This window comes from Phascolarctos cinereus, unplaced genomic scaffold (assembly GCF_003287225.1).
Source record: "Phascolarctos cinereus isolate Bilbo 61053 unplaced genomic scaffold, phaCin_HiC Scaffold_1;HRSCAF=81, whole genome shotgun sequence".
NCBI classification, from domain to species: Eukaryota; Metazoa; Chordata; class Mammalia; order Diprotodontia; family Phascolarctidae; genus Phascolarctos; species Phascolarctos cinereus.
The window spans coordinates 287318942-287340975 of record NW_027555514.1 but is presented as its reverse complement, the minus strand read 5'-3'; the positions used below and the strand labels follow the sequence as shown (position 1 = coordinate 287340975).

Genomic DNA, 22034 nt, shown 5'->3' with positions numbered 1-22034 from the left:
TATGATGAGAGAGGAAACATCAAGAGTTTCTTATAAATAGTTTAAGATATTCTTTGAAACGAAGGGGAGGGTGGAAAGAAAGAAAATGCAAAGCCCATTTTTACTGGAAAGCAAAGGTTTTAAAGGGACTTCCACCAGCCCGAGAGAAACAGTTGGAAAGCCAGGACAGTGTGGGGCATTTGGACAGACCTCAGTCCATCCTAGAACAGGCCAGGTGGCCTCTGCTGAGCTCCGTTTGAGCTAGAAATCTGTCCCGAAAGCAAAGCAGGAGCAGGGATCCAGCATCCGAGGTGGGGGGCCCCCAGCCCCGGCCCCATCATTTCCAGCGGGCTTTGCTCCCTAGCACCAAGGAGACAGGGCTTCAGACAACCCCGAAGAGGAGGCAGCAAATCCCGCAGCTTCACGAAGGTAAACAAACTGGACTAAGGCACAAAGGAGAGACCGAGGCCTGGTTCCCCTTCAGGAAGACATCGCGGATGAGTATTCCAGTAGCTTCTGGGATCACTCAATGTTTTTGTACTTGGTGAACAGGTTGTATAAAACCCTCAGGGTAGACTTGAGGTCCAGGTTGACGACATCTGCAGGGGAGGAAAAGAAGCTCTTTAGGAGGTTTGGGGGGGTGGGGAACAAGCCCCCGCCCAACCCTGTGTGAATAAGACACAGAAATCCCTCACAGCAAATGCAAGGAACTAGGGCAGTAATCCGTTCATTAAAAAGTCCTCATTAGGCACCTACGACGTGCAGAGTACTGGGGAGAATGGCCCCCACCTCAAAGAGCTCAGTGCACTCTCTGTCAGAGCTGGGGATATCAGCCCCTGCCCTCTTGCAGCTTCCGATCTACTGAGGGAAACAAGCAGATGATCATTTCCAAAGTCAACACAGGGCTTTTGCAGCTGGGGAGTCAGGGGCATTCCTTTACAAGGTCCTCCAGTGGGAGTGAGGAGGGGGAGGGAGACAGCCTGACCATTAACTGTAAAAACTACAAGAAGCTAGGGATTCTGAGGGGCTGTGAGCGAGCACATTCCAGACACAGGGCTCACCGGGTGAGGGAGCAGGGAATAGACAGTCTAGAAGGGTGGGCAGGAGCCCCTGGGGCTTCTTGAGCAGACCTGGGCACCAGGACACTTGCCTGGACAGCTGGGCAGGGGAAGGCAGTGCCAGGTAAAGTAGCTCATGTGGGTTTTCTCCTTTCATCCCCCCAGCCCTTGGGAGGCGGAGAGGACAGGTGTATGACTCCCATTTTGAAGGGGACGGCGGACCAGGGACAGGGATCAAAGCCAGCTCTCGGGGCTGCTGTCCAGGGCTCTCCAAGGGCCAGCGCGGCCACCTCCCCAGATCAGGGATAACGCATCGCCAGCCCTTCACAAGTCCCTGGCTGCTGGGCCTTCATAGGACTTGGCTATTTTTACTTTTTGGAAATCAATCTCCCAGCTCTGAAATCTCTGCCATGTCCATGGCATAACATTTCTATTTAAAGACAAACTGACACCTCCCTGAAACCCAGCTGGTCCATTTAGAAACAGGCCTCCAGGCCCTCTTTGTCCCTCTCTCTTTTTGACCTGAATACAGAGAACAAGGACCAGAAGAAAGGGGTGGGAAGGTCGGAGGGCAGGTCTGGGTTTCCTGGGCTCTCTAGCCCAGCCTCTGCCCCGGTGCCAGAGGACGTCAGCCAGGGATGACGACTGGAGCCCTCAAGCACCCTGACCAATGTTTGCCATAGCAACTGCCAAACAGGACCTCAGCCACGACTGATCTGAGGCACAGATACTTGCCCTGAGGAGCTAGCTCACCTCAGGAGGCCACTGCATTCCCAGCACCTGGCACACAGCAGGCATTTAGTAGAGGCTTGGTGGAGGGCTACCATGTTCTGCCTGGCCCAAGTGGGTAAAACCAGAAGCAAACGGGGGGGGGGGAGGAGGTGAGGAGAGAAGATTTAAAGAAGCAGACCTTGGATCAGTTTATGAAAGGGAAAAAAAAGAATCCTGAACAGAGAGGTCCAAAGGAAGAAGAGGAATGGGCCATCCCAGGAGGTAGTAAGTTCCCCATCACTGAAGGTCTTCAAGCTAAGGCTGGATGATCAGCTGTCAGAGATAGTGTGTGTGTGTGTGGGGGGGGGGATCCCTAGGCAGCTGCTGTACCAGACACAGCCCCTCAGAGTCCTTTCAGTTCTGTGACCTCCCCAATTTCCCCTGACTTCTGACTTGACAGAAAAAAAAACCCACATTAACAATAACATTGGTGAATAAACAGGCACAAAAAGAATGATTCTATGACTGGCCAACCTAGAGATGCTGAGCTTCAGTCCTTATAAATGCTGAGAAGGGAAAATTAGCATTGATCAGACCGTTGACCCAGGGAAGAAATGGAGCCAACTCAGGCTAAGTACACAATCAATCTTTCTCTCTGTCTCTCTCTCTCCCTCTCTGTCTGTCTCTCTCTCTCCCTTCCTTCCTTTCTCTGTCTGTCTCTCTCTCTCCTTCTCTCTCTCTCTCTCTCTCTCTCTCTCAGCATAATGGGTAGTAAAGGGCTGGAAGGGCCCTCAGAGGCCAAGCCCAACCTCCCCACGTCACACAGCACACTGTGGCCCAAAAAAGCTGACACAGCATCACAACTGGAAAAGCGGGAATTCCACCTGGGATCTGCAAGTTTCCTGGAGGCCTCAACATCTGCTGCTCAGCACCTCAGTTAAAGACTAAGGGGCAGAGCTGAGGAGGCTGGACCCTCCATCCCTCCATCCAAAGCCCCATGCCAGGGGAGGGGGGGGGCACACCCTGGCTTACAAGTCAGCTGGGGTCATCCTCCCTTCAGCAGGGCCTTCACAGGAAGCATCTTTCTGGGAGAATTTGCCATGTCATGTTGGCTTTTGGCAAATCAAAGAGTTCCACGAGGAAATATCACAGAAGATATCTATGAATGACTCCCTCTGACACCAAACCATGGTTGAGGCGACGCTGCCTCCAGAAGATTCTGCCAGAGAAGCCCAGTCTCTGGCAGGTCTGACCAGGTTGGAAAGGCCTCAAACATAACGGACAGACCAAGTCAGCTGGCTAAGGAACAGCCCGGAAAGGTGAGAAAAGCTCAGCACCAGAGGGTGGCAACCACCTGGGGAAGGAGACCTGGGGCCACAGCAGTTCACAAAACCAACTTCTCAGGCACCAGAGAGAGAAAACTCACACAGAGAAGTGTCTGTGGGAACAAAACTCTTTTTCATCATTATATGTCTCATCAATGATAAATCCCTGAGTCCTTGGGAAAATCACCTCCCTTCAGAGAGCCCCTTCTGTGAAATGAAAAGATGGCCGAACTCAATCTGAAAGTGTCCACCTCCCCAGCTCCAATCTTTTCCTGTTCTCAGGCCCCTCCCAGCCCTGAAATGCCCTGTTCTCAGCCCCCTCCCAGCCCTGACATCCCCTGTTCTCAGGCCCCTCCCAGCCCTGACATCCCCTGTTCTAAGGGCCCTCCTAGCTCTGACAGTCTCTGCTTCAGGATCCAAAGAGCTTTCCCTTAGACTTTTGGTCCACTTGGCCAGTTCTTCCTTTGTCTCTTGTCTAACGTCCAGGCCCAGCCTCTCACTACCTTCCTTCCCTCTGAACATAATGGAAGAAATTTCAAGCCAATGTTTCTTCATCCAATGAAAGGAGAAACTTACCCAAAGTGAGAAAGGAGGAAGAAAAGCGGCCAAATCTAGCACATTTCCCAGTGACCACAAAAAGGCAAGCCTCCCACACGATCGCCCAGTAAATGCCAACTCCAACCCCAGCAGCCTCAGAGTAAAAGCTTTCTGACTCCAGCCAGCTGGATCAAGTCACGCACACGCCCCGCTCCCCTACAGGCACTCTCTGCTCGGAATCCAATCCCACGAACATTTATTAAGCACCTACTGCTGCTAAGCACTGGGGGTACAATTGGCTTTGTTTTATGGGGTTTTTTTAAGAGTCCCTCTCCTCAAAGAGCTTACATCTCAGGGTAGGGAAAGGCCGGTGCCGGGACGGGACACCAGGGGCTACCTGCTGGGCCAGGACGGGTCACCAGGGGCTACCTGCCGGCCCGGGGGCATCCTCCAGGAGCTGGAAGCGAGAAGAGAAGCAGACGCAGAGGACACGAGTCAAGGCGGGCTTTCTGCCCTCTATAAATACGGGAGGCCGTGGGAGGAGCCTGGGACTCCGCCCTCCAATCAGAGGGGAGAGGTGGAGTCAAGCAAGGCTGGATGAAATTAGAGGTGATGACTTTAACCTGGGAAGGTTGGCTGATGCAAGAAACCAGGCAAAGCAACAGGTGCAGAGGAGAGTCAGGGTTGGGGGCGGGGCCCTTGGAGAAGCAAGGTTCTCCCCTCCCCCACCCCGACAAATGCCGGGATGGAGCCGGTGGAGTCGGTCTACAGGGCCTTTCTTTACCTCCGCCAAGACCAATTTCAACCACCAGAAATGCCAGGCTCCAGGCGTCAAAAAAGACCCTACCCCTAACTCTGCCCAAAGAACACCAGGCTGGGTGTCTGAGAGGGGCAGATCCCGGCCCTACCACTTCACTGGGCAAATACCTGCCACCTGTTGTCTGTGAGCGAAGCAACCAACAAGCATTTCTGAAGCACCCTCTGTATACTAGGCATGGATATCAAGATAAGTAGGAGCCGGCCTTTGCCCTCAAGAAGCTTCCGTTCTATTTGGCGGCACAAAATAAACACAAGTAACTCAAGCGCAGACTTCCTTAAACATCTCCCATGTGCCAGTCCCGGAGAGACAAAGAAAAGAGAAACAGGTCCCTGCCCCTAGTGGTGGGGGAGGGGACAGCGTGCATTAAGCACGTACTCTACACAAACACTGTCAGAATGGTTGTCATTAATTCTCTAATACTTAACAACTCACTGTTTTCCTCCTTCTGACCCTGTGAAGTCATACAAAATGACAGCAAAGGAAACAGAGCTACAGACTCCAGATCCCCCCACAGATCTCAGCCCCTCTGAAACATAAAAGAACCTAAGAACGTCACAGATGGAAAATTGGAAGTGACCTGGGATGCCATCTGGTCCAAACCCCTCATTTTACAGGGGAGGAAACTGAGGCATAGAGAGTGATCTGCCCAAGAACTGGAGATAGAAGGAACCCTGGATACCATCTAGCTCAATCCTCTCATGTTACGGGGGAGAAAAATGTAGCTCTGGGAGGATAAGCCAGTGATCTGCTAAAGGAACAGAGGAAGCAATCGTCAGACGCAGGAACCGAACCCAGACCTTTAGACTCCAGAGCCAATGCCCTGGGCACTGTACCACACTGTTCCCTTAGGATTCTTGTGAGTCCAAGCCAGGAATCAGGTCAAGCTTGGCCTCATGGTCTGGCTGTGATACTCAGGAGAGTGACCCAGTCCAGAGGTAACCCAAAAAACAGACAGGTCTGACTAAGGGAGGACTCCAGGGGCTGGCACAAAGGGGGCTCCTTCTGGAGGTCAGAAGAAGAACCAGGCCCCTGGGCACTACAGAGTTCCCCTGCTGCACCCCTGTGACTCAAACTCCTCAACAGGATATAAGGCGTGAAGCCTTCCAGACATCACAGCTGCCTTCAGCCAGAGGGACAGACAAAGGTGGCCGTCCAATGAACTCTCCTGAGTGGTATCACCAAGGTCCAGAAATGCCCGATGTAACGAAACCCGAGCTAACTGGACCATGGCCAACCTTCCCCCCAGCTATTTCTGGGCGCCAGCTGCCTCCTAGCCCAGGGTGTGCCTGCTCCCCAAGCCCATCCCAGCCTGGCCCACACATGCACTCAGGAGGGAACCTCGTGCAAGGCTCTGGGGGGAGCCCAAGGACAGTGAAACCTGCTTCCCTCCCCTCCAGTGTCTTAGAATCCAATCACTGGGCCTCTTCCCCTTGTTTTAAGTCAGTGTGAGCTTGGAAAAGTCCTTTGATTTCTATAGGCCTCCAGCTTCCTCAACTGTAAGATGATGGGGGGCCCATCACTGGAAATCGCTGGGGTTGGAGATAATCTGACGGATGATACTTTGAGTTCATAGTCCTGCCTGTGGGCCCCTTACACACACACACACACACACACACACACCACACACGGTTTTCTGGGCTGTCCTCTCCATTAGAATATAAGGTCCTTGAGGGCAGGGACTTTCTCTTTTGCCTTTATCTATATTCCCCACAGCTTAGCAGAGTGCTTGCCACACAGCAGCACTTTATAAGTACTTGGCGACTTGACTTTCCTCATCTATAAAATGGGTCAGTAGCCTCTAAGCTTCCTTCCAGCTCTAGACACATATTTTTATCTTATGGGTCCTGGCTTTTATGCTTACTACATGGGTGACGATGGCCAAATCACTAAGCCTCAGTTTCCTCAACTGTAAAGTGAGGTGGCTGAACTCAATCTCTAAGGTTCTTCCTAGTTCTAAAATCTATGACCCAATGACCTAGAGTCACCTCACTGCTTTGGGCCTCAGTTTCCTGATCTGTAAAATAGACTCAGTGACCTCATAGGTCCCTTTCTGAGAAGTAGGTCTACAGCCCAGTCCGAAGGTGAATAGGAATCTCTCCCCTCCCAGCCCCACGACAGCTTCTCAATAACTTCCCTTTGAAGACGCCAGGGGATGAGGAGCTCATTTACCACCCAGCCGTGGTACACTCCAAGGCAGCGACAGTCACCACTAATATGTCTTGCTATCAAAGGGAGAAAGCATGGGTTTGAGCCTCTGCCCCAGCCTAGCTAGGTGACTCTGGGTAAGTCACTTCACCTCTCCATGGGCTAGGCAGCTCTCCAAGGTACTCCCCTACAGCATGGAATTATCAGGACTAACCTGGTTGGGCCCCCACGAGGATGATGGGAAAAGGTACCTCCCTCCCATCTCTGCAGAGGTGGGGGGCTATGGGTGCGGAGCGCTGCATATACTCTCAGATTTGGTGACTGCGTAGAGTAACTTTGCTGAAGTGTATTTCGTTCCTTTTTTGTTACAAGATAGGGCTTGCTGGGGGAGAGGGATACTATTCAGAAAAGGAAAGGGATGAAAACAAGAGAAATCAGTCATTTGTTTTGTAGTTTCCTTAAAAGGAATCTCCTACCTTCTGGGCGGGCCTTTGGTTTCTTGAGTCCGCCATCTTGCATGAGTTCAAAAGCGAATGAGACGTTGTGGACCTGCCCAAAAAAAAAAAGAGTCATGGGCTAGAAACAAAATGTAAGCTTCCTGAGGGGAGGGAGCAGCCCAGTTTTTATTGTCACATGCCCAGCACCCTCAAGCAAGCAATCAACATTTATTAAGCGCCAGGTGCTGTATGCCACACACACAGTACGCAATTCGTAAAAGCTAGGCAGACTGAATCTAATTCCACCCCTCCTCTTATTCCCCCCAAGAGAGGATCATGTTGAATGTCTGAGGACAAACTGACACCACCTTTCTCTTCATCTTTGGAGCCCCTGCCCGGCTCTCCCTGCCCCAGGGTCTACCCTCCAGGGCCTTGTTTCTACTTTCAGGAAATTCATCCCCAAGTGGAGCCAGAGGGTTGCCTCGCCTTGATGGGAGTCCAGTGATTTCTTTTTTTTCCTTATAAAATGATTTATTCTTACAAAGTTCTATATGGCTTACAAAGTTCCTCTTTGCCCTTCTATGAAGTAAGGTGGGACAGGACAGTGGGTATCAGGAGGCCTGGGTCCAGTCCCAGCACAGCCTGAGTCTCTGAGTAGAAAGGAGGCACTCTGCCTTCAGGGACGTGTCTCCTCAACTGGGCTAGATGGGTGGGATGCAGAATGGACAGCAGGGGACCCTGCCTCAGACCTCATCGCTGGGTGACCTTGGGCAAGTCACTTAATAATCACAGCTAGAGTTTACAGCACACTCTGAGGTCTGCAAAGTGCTTTATCGATACCTTGCCGTCTCCCCACATAGAGGCCCCTTCACCCGGCTGCCCTCTGGCGCAGACCCTCTTCCCCTCCCTCCTCTTGCGGGTCTCCCTGCCCCACTTGAGTCCATCCTCATGAAGGTCTGACTAGGTCACCCCCAATCAGTCAAGCCCAAGGCTCCCCATTATTTCCAGAATCAAACATAAAATACTATTTATCACGGAAAACCCTTCCTGACCTGGCCCCTTCCCCCCTTTTCAGGCTGTCTTTCTATCCACGCACTCTCTGGTCCAGTGACATGGGCCCCCCTGACGCTCCTCTGTGACCCTCCATCTCTGGACCTTTCCCCACACCTGGAAGGCTCTCCCTCCTCCTCGCCGTCCTCTGGCTTCCCCAGAGACTCACCCCACCACCCCGCCATCCCTCCTTTCCCATGCTGCCTTGTAGGAACTCGGTTGTTTGCACGGTGTCTTCTTCGTTAGACTGTGAGCTCCCCGAGGGCAGGGACCTGGCTTATGCTCTTCTCTGTATGCCAGTGTTTAGTATGCAGTGCCTGGCACACAGCAGGTAGTAGATAAATGCAACAAAATAGATGGAAAGCACTTCAGACCCAGAAAGCACCTCCCCCACCCTGCCCCCCAGCCACAGGCCTTTTATTCTGGTGAGTCTGGGATTTCCATAAGTGGGAAACACAAGGGGATTTAAGGGAGACTTCTAAGCCCTTTCTCCCAATTAATATCATCAGGTCCTAAATGAGCTGGTGACCTGTTATTCTGGGGGTGTTTACTAGAGCCATGGAGTTGTGACCTGAGGACTTCAGCTTCCTCATCTGTAAAATGAAAATAATAACAGGACCTATCTCTTGAAAAGGCCTCTGACTACCTAACATTTGCTGCAGGGGCACTTAAACCTTCCAACTAACCCATGAGGATTCAGAGAGACCCAACCTAAGACCCAAGGGGCTGGCTGTGGGTCAGCCAAAGAAAGTGGGGGAGAATAAACTGGGGACAAGCCATTGGAGAATTCTGCAGTTGGAAGAGTTCTCAGAATGCTCAGCAATCTAAAACCCTTCGAACCACAATATTTTGATGAGTTAAGTGTAAAATGAATCAGAAACATATGGATAAAAATTTACTCACAATGCAGAATAATAACAGAAAAGCATTTTGAAAAAAAATCAGTGTTTAGTTCAACCCACATTTGAAAACAACTCGAGATGTTAGAAAGTCTATGATGGCTGAGTTGAACAGAAAGCCACGACAACATGCAGAGGTCAAACTTTGCCATGAGACGTCAGTAGACAAAACATAACAAAGGGACCACTGAACGAGGGGGATTCTCACAGACTGAGTGAGTCTTTGCACTGAGATGACCTTGTAATTCATTTTGGAGAGACAGAGAGAGAGAGAGAGAGAGAGAGAGAGAGAGAGAGAGAGAGAGAGAGAGAGAGAGAGAGAGAGAGAGAGAGAGGGAGAGAGAGAGAGAGAGAGGGGGACGCGGGGGGAGAGACGGGGAGAGACAAAGGGAGACAGAGAGACAGAGGGAGACAGAGAGACAGAGAATAGAGTCAGCCTCAAAGCCAGGAAGATGTGGCTTCAAACTGCCTCTTGATGCATTCTGGCTGCCTGACCTTAGGCAAATCACTTAACTCTAAGCCTCAGACACCTCTCTAAGACAGGAAATTTTTCTCACTTAACTAACACAGAGATTTTCATCTCTATGCTCAAATCTACTCATCCATCCCTAACTTCTCTGGGACTTTCAGTCCCTAACAGAACTCATTATCATTCCCCCTCAACAGCCCATACCCACTTCCCAATTATGGTAGAGGGCATCACCATCCTCCCATCCCTCAGGCTCCCAACCTTGGAGTCATCCTGGACTCTCTCACCCCCCAAGTCCAAGCTGTTGCCTGTCAATTTCACCTCTGCAACATTTCTTGTTGATTTCACCTTGGCAGCATCTCTCCTACCCTCCCCTTCTCTCCTCTGAGGCTGCCACCACCCTGATGCCTGCCTGGACTACTGCAATAGCCTGTGCATGAGTCTTCCTACCTCAGTCTCTTCCCACTCCAATCCATCTTCCATCCAGCCACTAAGGTGATCTTCCTAAAGCTCAGGTCTGACCATGCCACCCCCTACTCCAGAAGCTCCCTCCTGCCTCCAGGAGCAAACAGGAAATGCTGTTTGGCATCTGAAGCCCCACATAACCTGGCCCCTCCTCCCTTTCCAGTCTTTTTGCACCTTATTCCTTGTGATACTTACACTTCAACCCAGTGACCCCGGCCTCCTGGCTGGTCCGTGAACAATACTCTCCATCTCTGACTGTCTGCCATGCCTGGAATGCTCTCTCTCCTTCTGACTACTGACCTCCCCAGCTTTCTTTACATCCCAAATAAAATCCTGCCTTCTTCAGGAGGTCTCCCCAACTCCTCCTAATTCTAGTGCCTTCCCTCTGGTAATTATTTCCTATTTACCCTGCATACAGCTTACTTTGTATATATTTGTCTGCACATTGTCTCTCCCATTAGACTGTAAGCTCCTTGAGAGCAAGGACTATGTATTGCTTTTCCTTGTATCCTCAGGGCTTAGCACAGTGCCTGGCATATAGCAGGTGCTTAATAAACATTTACTGATTGACTGACTTATAAAAAGTGCCAACCTGCACTGGATGAGGGCCTTTCCTCACCTGGAAATTCCCTATACTAATAAAATCACTAAGAAATCAGATCAATTTTCTAAGAAAGTCTCATAATTCATATCTTCTGACTGTCAGACTTTCACCTTTGGAGATTAGCCTCCCTCCCACCTACCCCCTATTATAAACGCTCAGATAGTCCTAGAACACCGTGTAGGGTCTGCCCCATCACATTCTACCTGCTCTACTGTCCTACTTGTACTTAGAGGTGGTGCAGCGAGAAGGTGCTAGAGACCTGAGTTCAAACTTGGCCTCAGGGCACTTATTAGCTGTGAGACCCTGGGCAAGTCATGAACTTTTCTCAGCCTCAGTTTCCTCATCTAAAAAATGAAGATAATAATGGCACCCCCTCCCAGGGCTGTGGCAAGGTTTCAATGAGATGACATTTGTAACGACCTTTGCAAACCTTAAAGTGCTTTGGAAATGCTGTTCTTATTCTGTAATAAATTCTGCAGGAGGCAGTTTGGCAAAATGAGAAGAGACAGCGAGTCTCTAAGCCTCTGACTAAGGACTCACAATGAGTCCTCTGAGAGAGGGGAAATGGACTCAGGCTGCTGATGAAGGCCGGTGGACTCGGCCAATGCAGGAATTTGTTGTGTTTGATTATATAGATTTGTAAAGGGTTTTGTTTTTCTCACTTTCTCAGCTGGGGGGAGGGGAAGGGAGAGGGAGAGAAGATGAACCTGAAAACAAAATTAAATTGGCTTGTTTGTTTTTTTAGAAGATGTCTCTAGTACATTCTGCCTCTGTGACCCTGGACAAATCACTTAAATTTCTCAGGAGTCCCAGGCAATGTTCTAAGACTGTAGGTCTAATGAAATCACAGGTCTAGTCCTCCTTCTTACCTGGCTCACTTACTGCCACTGGACTGTAAACTCCCTGAAGGCAGGGACTATATGACCTTTCAATTCTGTGCCCAAGTATCTGAGACGGTGTCCTGACAGCAGATGCTCATCAAATGTGTGTCAAGTTAAATTTCAGTCTGTTTACTGGCTAGGATCTCAGCCCCTCTCCGTGTGTGTGTGTGTGTGTGTGTGTGTGTGTGTGTGTGTGTGTGTGTATATATTTTTTTTTTTAACAGTTTTACTTAAAACAGTCTTCTCTCCAAAACAATGCCTCTGGCACCTGCCCTGTTGAAGCAGAGACATGGCAAGAACTCACAACCAAACATATTTTCTTCCCACTTGGAGGAGACCTGAGAATATGGTCGACAAGACCTCCCAACCTTTCCTGAGTCTGGCCGGGGGCCCCTTCCTGGACTCTGCTGGCTCCCTCCCACCCTTGCTGGGCTGGACCTGCCCCAGATGCCATAGGTTAGCCTCAGCAGCCCAGAAGCTCAGGGCAGCCAGCCAGGATCCAGTAAACAGACTGAGGCCCACGCGCCAGTTTTACACTTGTCTGGCTACTGGCACTGGCTCACATTCTCTGCCCACCCCCGAAAAGCCATGGAGATGGACACCTTTCAGATGACCTTTGGGAGGGCCAAGAGTGAAGTTTTCAATGACCACAGTCTCCAGGTTAACTCCTGAATCATTAGGGGCATAACCATAAGATGATGACACGCTCCTCCTGGGGTCCTTCCCCAAGCCATCACAAGCCCGTAGCCTCGACACCCAGATGTGCGCGTAAACGTGTACATACCTTCTGCTCGAAATTCTCTGGAGTTAAATGGAAGTTATGGAGAGGAACAAAGTATCCTTCCAGTAGGCCCATGAGCAAAACCAGGTACACGCCATCTGCAAACTGAAGAAAACCAGCATCGGTGATGTTCCCGGATAGGTCCTGCCTCTGGTTCCCTCAAGCAGAGAAAAGCCATACTTGAGTCTAGAATGCCTGCCTCCGGCACCATGCTCCCTCTGTCAGGGCTGCCATGCTCCTTCTGCCACGGCCAGAAAGACACCTTCTCCTGGCCCCAGGGAGGGAGAAGACACCCTCACTTTTCAAGCCATAAGAATAATTCTGGGTGGATGAAGCCTTGTGTCCCCAAGACGTCAAGGCAAGGTCACTATCATCCCTAGTGCTTAACCACTGTTCACTGAGCTCTGGGACGGATCACTCACCCTTTTTGCAGAGGGAGAAGCCAAAGCAAATCAAGGCCAGAGAACCATACAACACCACAGGATATTGGAACCCAGAGGACTGGGTTCAAATCTCATCTCTGATCCTTACCACCTAGGTGACCTTGGGTAAGTCACTTAAAATCCCTGGGCTTCAGGCCCCTCCCAGCTCCAGGAGAGCCATGACTCTCTGAGATCATCCTGGTTCTGCCACTTTCTAGTCATGACCTTGGACAAATGGCTGGACCTCACTGTCCTTGTTTGTAAAACTGGGGGAGGGTGGGGCAAGGGCCCCTTCCAGGGTGAGGCCTATGATCTTATGGTGCTCTCGGCTCTTTCACTTTCCATCTGTGTGACCTTAGCAAAGTCACATAACCTCCGTGGGCCTCCGTTTCCTCTTCTGTAAAACAAGAGGGATGTACCAAATAACCTGTAAGATCCCTTCCTGTGTCCCAGCTCTGCCATGTACATGTGACTTTAGGAAAGGCCCTCCCCCCCACCCCATGCCACTGTGTCCTTCTTTGTCAAGGGAGGGCACCAACCGGATGGCCTCTAAGATCCCTGCCACTGGAAACGTCCAACTCCCTCATCAGGCTCAGAAAAGGGAAGGACCTTGGGGGAGGTCTCACAGTCAATGTGCAGGAGAGCAGGAAAGAGATTCCATGTTTCCTAGACTTTCTAGGCGCCATTTTGAAAGTATAAAGTATGGACTAAGGGAAGAACAATGGGGGTCCCCAGGGTCTAGAAAACACCAGGATGACAGGAGAAGAAATGAGGATACGCAGAGACGCTCCTAAAGAAGATGCCAGGGGGCAGCTAGGTGGTGCAGTGGATACAGAACCGGCCCTGGATTCAGGAGGACCTGAGTTCAAATTCGGCCTCAGACCAAACACTTACTAGCTGTGTTACTCTGGGCAAGTCACTTAACCCCCACTGCCCAACCAAAAAAAAAAAAAAGAAGATGCCAGAGACCCCAGAGGTCTGGAAGGAGTGAGTAGCTGCCTGGTGACTTACAAACAGGCAAGCAGATAGGAGCAATGAAGAGAGCCCACGGAGAGGGGAGGATGGACTGGCCCATTCCTGGAGTGGCAGCTCAGGAGGAGGAAGAAGTAAGGGAGAAACTAAAAACACACTTGTTTCCCAAACCAGCTCCATAGAACAAGAGCATACAATGTCCCACATGAGCTTTTCTATTCTTTTTGTAATTAATGTTCAGAATAGCCAGATGCTCAGTGTTGAAGTGGATACAGCGCCAGGCCCGGAGTCAGGAAGACCCAACCGCAAATCCCACCTCAGACACTGACTAGCTGCATGACCCTGGGCAAGCCACTTAACCTATGTCTGCCTCAATCTCTTCATCTATAAAATGGGGATGATACATCTAACCCCCAGGGTTGTTGGAAAGATCAACTGAAGTAAATATATAATTATATCTTAATATAATTATCACATGATAATATATGATAGTATAAATGTGATTTATATTTCTTATATATTTCTCTACTAATATATAATAGACATTTCATATATACTGGTCATATATTATAAATGTGATTTACATTTTTATATAATACAATTCTATATGAATATATAATACACATTTAATATCCATAAAGACCCTCAACCAATGAAGGTTGGCAGCTTTCTAGTCAGTCAAAGGCTGTTCACTGAACGCCGGCTGTGTGCCAGGCACTGTGCTGAGAAAGGCAACAAGCCAATCCCTGCCCTCAAGGAGCTTACAGTCTAATGGGAGAGACAACATATAAACAAAGGGAAGACACTGGAAGTAAGAGAGGTCAGGGAAGGCTTCCTGTAGGAGGTGGGATTCTAGGTGGGACTCAGAGAAAGCCAGAGCGGAGGGGGGGGCATGCCAAGCAGGGGGGACAGCCAGAGAAAACGTCCAGAGCTGAGAGATGGACAGAGAACGGAGGAGGCTGGTGCCACTGGATCGAAGATCATGTGTTAGGGAGGAAGGTGTCAGAAAACTGGGAATCCGGGAGGGGGCCAGGTTGTGAAAGGCCTTGAATGCCAAGCAGAGTGTTTTGTATTTGTTCGCAGAGACAACAGGGAGCCACTGGGATTTAGTAGGTAGAGATGACATGGAGGACCTCAGTTGGAGGCATTTTTATATCTGTGGGCACAGCGGGTAAGAGCTCCGAGGACATCCATTCAAATCGCAGCTCTCCACTCAGCAGCAATGTGACTTTGAGCCAGTCCCTTCACGTGCCTCAGTTTCCTCATCTGTACAATGAGGAGGCTGAACTCAATGACCTCTAGCATCTGGCTCCAGGTCTCTGACTCTGTGAATGCTTTTGCTTTCATTCCTGCTGACCAGTCCCTAAGTACCTCGAGTGACCCTGGTAAGCAGGAGCCTCAGTTTCCTCGTCTGTCCCACGAGAGGCCAGCACTAGGTTCTACCTCTGGAGGTTCCTTCAAGCATCTCTCACGAGCCCAAACATTGGCGCATTCCGTGTCACCTGAACCCCTTAATTTACTGCGGGTGACTGGGCATCTCAGCAGAAGGCTTTCTAATAAGTGTCAGGTTTACCTTTATGAAAGAAGAGAAACAAAAGCCTAGTGATTCATGAATCTGAGGGTGGCTTCTGCGGCTGGGGCTCCTCAGCACTTGATTAAGTCCTGGCAGATTCAGGCCATAACAGAGTGGGGGGATCTGAGACCCCAGGCTGTTCCAATTACAAACAGCTCCAATTTCAAGGGCCCTTGAAGGCTTCCCAACAATCCAAAGAGGGTACTGTTATTCCCATTTTGCAGATGAGAAAACTGAGGCTCTACAATCATAAACAGCCTTTAAATAGTCTTTATGTAGACTGGATCCCAACAACCACCTTGTAGGTGAGGCAGAGTGAGCAGAGGCCGGCTCCAGAGCCAGAATGACCTGGGTTCAGGTCCTGCCTCTGACAGAAACTGTCCTCAGGGCAGGACAGAGGAAAGCAGAGTTATTATGCTTTTTTTTTTTTAATTGAGGAGGACAACGAGGCTTAGGGAGCTTACAGCGAATCTATGCCCCAGCGGCAGAGCGGGGCCTCCAAGCCCTCGTCTCCTGGGCTCTAAGTCGAACGCTCCTTCTTTTGTTTCTTCTGTATTTTGAATTTACTAATCAGTAGCAAACCAATGCTTCTTATTTTAAAATCAAATATTAATATTCATTTCACCTACATTTGTTTCATGGGGCATTCTTCCACCTGCTTCTCCTAGAGGGCAAACCTTTATAGCAAAGACGGGGAAAAAGCCCAATGAAACTAACCAGCACATTGGGAAAAGTCTGACAGGGTATACTGTATTCTAAGCCCATAGCACCCCACTCTTCAAGGGCAGGGAAGTGCTGTCTAAAATCTCACAAAACACAAGCTTTCAATAGACAAAGGAGACCCCAAAGAAGAGCACGATGGATGAAATTGTGGATTTCAGCCACATAGTAGGGTCTGTTTGTTTGTTTGTTTTAAGTTAAAATGTGTCCATTAAATTTAACAGGGAATGGGGGTTGGTCCTGTGATTTCACTGGTGAACTCCTGGTGTGGAAACTCGCTCCCTAGATGCAGGCTGGTGCCCAGGAGTAAGTCACTGGCCCAGAATCCCCCAGCTAGGATGTGTCAGAGGCAGCACTTGAATCCAGATCTTCCTGAGCCCAAGGCCAGTTCCCTTTCCACTGTGTCCAATGGCTCTCAAAGACTTTCAGAGGAAGGAACAAAGGGGCCCTGTTTGTGCTCCATTCCTAGTCTCTCTGGTTTCTCCAGTGGGTGCTCTCTTCCCTGGCCATTGCTCAGGCCAGGCAGAAGGCTGGGTGACCCTCTCTTCCTGGTGCCCAGATCCCTTGCAGTGCCCTCAGGGCCCATTTCCCACATGCTTCCTGGTCTCCACACCCCACCCAGGGCTTAATGCAATCACAGCCATTGTCTGGGGCAGACAATATTCTACATTAGCAGCTTTGATAACGCAGAAACCCCCAGCCTCTATTTCTGCAGCCAGGGGTCCATCCCCCATTGGCCCAAGGCTAATTTCAGTTCATTCACTCCACAAATCCTGAAGGAAGGCCCATTGGGCAGTATTAGGTCCTTCCCTGAGTAAGGGGGGGATGATAATGAATACATTCACTGAGGCTTTAAGGCTACCTCATGGGTTCCCTCGGTGGATCCCCATAGAAATCCCTTGAGGCAGGCACTCTAGGAGCCCCATTTTACAGATGAGGAAACTGAGGCTCAGAGCTAAGTGTGACCTTGCCCATGGTCCTACAATCAGCCGAGACAGGATTCAAACCTGTCACACGATCATCGGATGTAGGGCTGGAGAGATAACCCACCCTGACTGACCATTCACCAATCGACTGATTCTCACTCTGTGCTGGAAGGACTCACCATTATCCTCTGGACAAATTCTTAACATTCATTTTAAGGGGCAGCAAGGGAGGGTTATTAACAAAGAGACTGCGTGAAGGTGGATAAATGTTCAGAGGCGGCTGGACGCTCTCCTTACTGTAAAGAGGTGACGGCCATGGCCCCGGAATGACACCGATCACTGGGGAGTTTAAGCAGGAGCATCTCAGGTCAAAGCCGAGGAAGTCACCAATCCCACTACTGCCTGGGAATCAATCTGCCATCTTCATGTGGCTGAAGAGGGCTTGGAAACAGACCCTTCTCAGGCTTCCTTCCAGCCCAGGAGCAGAGGGGCCCCTATTATCATATGGGCTTGGCTTGGGTATTTTGAAGGATGTTAGGGACAGGGACTGGAGCTGTGATTCTGTTTGTTTAGGGGGCTCCCAGGTGAGAAAACTCCATCCACCAGTGCAGGGCAGTGCTCCTCTCTAAAGGACCCTCTTAGAAAGCTGCTTAGACCACCCTGAGGTTAAGGGTCACACAGCCAGCAGACAGGGGGCAAGGTAGGACTGCCCCCCACCCTCCTGGCCCCAAAGTCAGCTCTCTATCAACGACATAGCTGCCCCTCTTCAAAAGAGTGTAAACAAATAGTAAGACAGATCTAGATTTGAACCCAACCATCACCAAACCTTTGGAAGCACTCACCATAGAGGGAGGGACGCGGTGGTGCCCGGGGGGACAGACAAGTCTGATTTTATTTTGTAGATACTGAGGACGCTGAGGCTCAGGGCCAGGCCTTGAACTCAGGTCTCCTGCCACGGCTGCTGTCCATCAGGACTCCCCTGCCCAGCTGGTACCTCCTGATGCCCAGCTCAGCCTCCCCCCCCAAGGCCTCAGGAAGTGCGCCCAAGGGGCGAGTCTCACCTGCGTCTCCAGCTCTGTCACCTCCAAGTTCAATTTATTAAGGTGTTTGTTCACAAATGTGATGAGAGACTGCAGAGAGAACACAGAGAATGAGGGGTTAATGATGGCCAGCCCGGCCCCCACGGCCCAACAGGACAGCTCTGGGCACTGAAAAAAAGAAACAAACTCCCAAAGTTAGAAGCTAATGAAACAAGCTGATACTTCAATGGGATGGATGCATCCATCACTGGAGGGTGGAAAATACAGGACAATGACATTCCTCGTGTGACAGGGAGCTCACCACCACTTGAGACAGCCTGGTCCATTCAAACTGTTCTAATCGAGATTATCCTTCTAATGGGGAAGAAACCCACCCCTTTCTAACCTGCTACAGAGAATGCATTTGCTTTCTTTTCCGTGGGACGGTCCTTTGACTACGTAAAGACACAGAATCATGCAGGGGATCCTTGAGGGCTGGGAGGGCCACCTTTTACAGATGAGGAAACTGAGGCCTAACATGGTCCCCCAATAATGAGAGGATAAATACTGGTGAAGGGCAGACTCACATGATAAAATCCAGGATCCAATAATTAAAACTCTCTGACTCATTAGGAGCCTTCTTGCACACTGGGGATTTTAGAAGATCTGAAAATCACCGGCCGACCCACCCCGCACCCCCCTCCACTTTAAGGCTCCCATCCTTCTGCAGACAAGCTCAGATGGATGAAAGGTCCAGACAAAGGAGCAGCTCTGGCACAGGCCAGAGTCACCAGATGCGCATTTCTCAGAGACACCCAGCAGTGGACTCTGAGTCCTCCATTTATCCTGCTTCACCTGAATAAAGACATAGAGATTTAATGTATTTCTATGCCCCACCGGGGATGGGTTTCAATGTCTTTAACAATAAAACAGTTTTTAAAAATTCAGGCCAGATGCTCCTGGAGGCTGCTCAGCTCCTAGCACTGCCGACTTCAAGAGAAGGAAGTTCACGTGGTTTGGTTTTTTTTTCCCTATTCGGGGCCTTGACATCTACATGAGCTGACGAGGCCCTTCAAGGCCCTTTCTCCTTTGCACGCCTGTCTGGAAGAAAAATGGGTTCAATTTACTTTCCAGCCCCACTCTGACAGGAAAGCTCAGAGAAAGGTTTCAGACAGGACTTACAAGATCCGGCAGGCCTATGTGCTTAAAAAACAAGGGAGAGAGGAAGAGGCTTGAATCTGAATGAGCTTCCACAGAACAGGCTGGGTGGGAAGCGCCTTGCAGAATCTGTGAGGCGTGCAGGCCAGGAGGTCCCCTGGGAGCAGAAAGAGCTGATGTCTACGTCACAGCTCCCTCCCTGACTCTAATTACATCTCAATGTGAGCCGCAAAGATGCTCTAGATTTCAAGCATCAGCCGCCTCCTTGGCGGCAAGGACGCCTTCCTGCCATCAGAGCCCAGAGCCAGAGAGGACCCCAGCTTACCTTCTTCACCAAACTGAGCTTATCGGGGGCATGGTCAAAGAGCGTGTCGAAGGCGTCTCGTTCTGTGGGGCACATGGAATGAGAGGTGAATTAGACAAGAGAGCGCCGTGGATGATGGAGGGAACCGGCATTCAGACCAAGCTGTAGCCAGCCCAGAGATGGCCTCATTGCGAGGCTGGAAGGAAGCCCCGTGAGGGCAGGCACTTTCCTTTCCGTCTTTGCATCCTAGCATTGAGCACTGACCTGGCAGGAGGCTAGGAAAGAGGCTAGAGAATGGACTTGTGTTTTTATTGGTACAAGGAACCTTCAGGTGAGGAACTCGGGGGCCACTGAGGCCAACCCTTTATTTGACAGACAGGGAAACTGAGACCCAGGAAAGTGTAGGGATGAGGGTCCTAGTTCTAGAGTTGGGAGGGCCCTTCAAACCATTTAGTCATTTCACAGATGGGGAAACTGAGGCTCAGAGTTTAAATGACTCGTCCAGGGCCACACAGCTACTAAATGTTCGAGGTGGGATTTGAACTCGGGTCTTCCTGACGCAAAACTCTCTCTTCTGTATTACTATACTACAATACAGTGTTTAAACTATTTTAACAGGATTATTCCATGACCTTTTTAAAAAACAAAATGAATGCCTCAGAATTTGGCTTTAAAAAACCCTACGAACTATGGCAGCCTGCCTCACACCCCCAACAGTGTATAAGCAAGGCCATGGCCACCTCTTAAGCACAGGCTGCATCTCTTAAGAGGCTGGCTTTGCATGTATTTGTGGGCATGTTGGCTCCTTGAGAACAGGGACCCTCTTTTATCTCTTTTTGCATCCCCAGAGCTTAGCCCAGTGCCTGGCATGTAGCAGGCACTTAATAAACACTCACTGAATTAAGTTGGATTGAATTAAGGTATAGCTAGATGGAACAGCTGACAGCAGATGGGACCTGGAGACCCGAGTTCAAATCAGACCTCAGACACTTACCAGCTGTGTGACTCTAGGCAAGTCACTTTATCTCTGTCTGCCTCAATTTCCTCATCTGTAAAATGAGGATAATAATAGTACCTACCTCCTAGGGTACTCATGGAGATTAAATGAGATCACATTTGTAAAGTGGTTTACGAATGTTGAGGTCCTATAGAGATGTTAGTTACTATTACTGCTATTACTAATGCTATTATTAATATTACTGTTACTATTGTTACCATGAAGGCGTCAATCTAGGTTAGATCATGCAGTCGGCCTCTCTCCTTTCCCGAAGCATTGAGATTTTTCATCTTGGGCTCACAGGAGCCAAGGCACACAGATTTCAGGGGATCGGGGAACTTATTTGTTGGGTGTTTTTGGTAAATAAGTATTCTTATAAACATATTTTACTGCAACTGCTTCCCTTTGTAAGCCCTGTATTTTATTTTGTGCATTTAAAACCTGACTCTGCAAAGGGCCCTTGAGGTTTCACCGGACTGGCCCCCAAAGGGCTCCAGGGCACAAACAAGGTTAGGGCACTCAGTAAGCTGGCCTTGATCCGCAAAGAGGGATCTGGAAGAGGAACCTAAGAATTACCAAACCTAGGACTTCCAACCTCCTCCCAGCTGGGGTGGGGGGTGGGAAGGGGTGGCCAGTGAACAGGGACAAAAGCACAGTGGGGTCTAACCTAGCTTTGGGGGATGAGGGTACCCCCACCTCACGCTCCCCTCCCAAGTCTGCCTCCGGCTACAGAAGGGATGCCGGGCCCACTCACCCTTCAGACAGCCCAGTTTCCAGGGGTGGCCTAGGGCGGCAGGGAGGGAGATGGCAACCAGGAAGTGTTGCCATGGTGACCCCACATCGTGATCCCTCACTCCTCAAAGACGCTTTCTCCTATTAAGAGAAGAAGCCCTTCACGGGCTGCTGCCGGAGGAGTCTCTGGGGACCTCAACCTGGTCACCTGACAGGCCGACTGGGAAGTGGCCAAGGTTCTTAGCCTCTCTCCAGCTTAGTCAAGAGGACGCTGAGGAACCCCAAAAAGGGAAAATTTAGTCCACCGGTATATGGGTGCTCCTGACACCCAGCAAGCAGATCACAGGATCCCAGATCAAGGGGTAGATTTTTATTTTACAATGTGGGAAACTGAGGGCCAGGGAGGCCAATGACTTGCCCACGGTCACACAAGAGGTAAGCAGAGACAGGATCTGAACCTAGCTCCTCTGATTCCAGATCTCCTAGTATGTCTGAGAAGGGCTGCAATCTGCAAAGACAGACGCAGACCCAGACCAGCACACAGAATCGCTCCCTTCTCCCAAACACAAGGCAGCTGTGACTTTCACTGTTCCCAGGGAGGGTGGAGGGAGAAGGGAGAAGGGAGACTCTGTGGTCCCTGGCACCTGACCCCCCCCAGTCTAGTGCCCTCCTCTTCTAATGCCTCTATGCCTGTTTACGCACCTAATTATTGGCACCTTGCCCCCTCCGTCAGAATGGAAGCCCTTTGAGGGCAAGGGCTGAGTTCTCTTTTTCTTTGTACCCACAGTACTTAGCCCAGCACCTGGCTCACAGCAGACACTTAGTGTTGGCTGACTGACCATTTCTCAGGCATAGCATCTAACATTGAGGCAGACTTACCATAAGAAGAAAGGCAGCTATCAATCCTGTCTCCCCTTCTCCTCCCCCCAGCACCTGAGCCGTTCTGGAAAGCCCACACCCCGCAGACGCCTGCCTCCATCCCCTCTGACCTGGGAAGCCCAGCTCTGACAGCCCGTCACTGGCCCCGGGGCAAAGCCTTTCAAGCCCTGC

The 22034-nt window shown here is 50.3% G+C and overlaps 1 protein-coding gene across 4 annotated transcripts in view; it reads right to left on the bottom strand.

Moving 5' to 3' along the window:
* PARVB (parvin beta) overlaps positions 1-22034 on the bottom strand; it is a 103308-nt gene continuing 81274 nt past the window's right edge. For all 4 annotated transcript variants that reach the window (XM_020982827.2, XM_020982830.2, XM_020982828.2 and 1 more), the window contains exons 9-13: positions 19277-19338; positions 17836-17904; positions 12165-12266; positions 7052-7124; positions 1-578 (exon numbers count right to left, since the gene is read on the bottom strand). In XM_020982827.2, coding sequence (XP_020838486.1) covers positions 502-578; positions 7052-7124; positions 12165-12266; positions 17836-17904; positions 19277-19338 — 383 coding nt within the window. In that variant the 3' untranslated portion in view covers positions 1-501. The remainder of the gene's footprint in view (positions 579-7051; positions 7125-12164; positions 12267-17835; positions 17905-19276; positions 19339-22034) is intronic.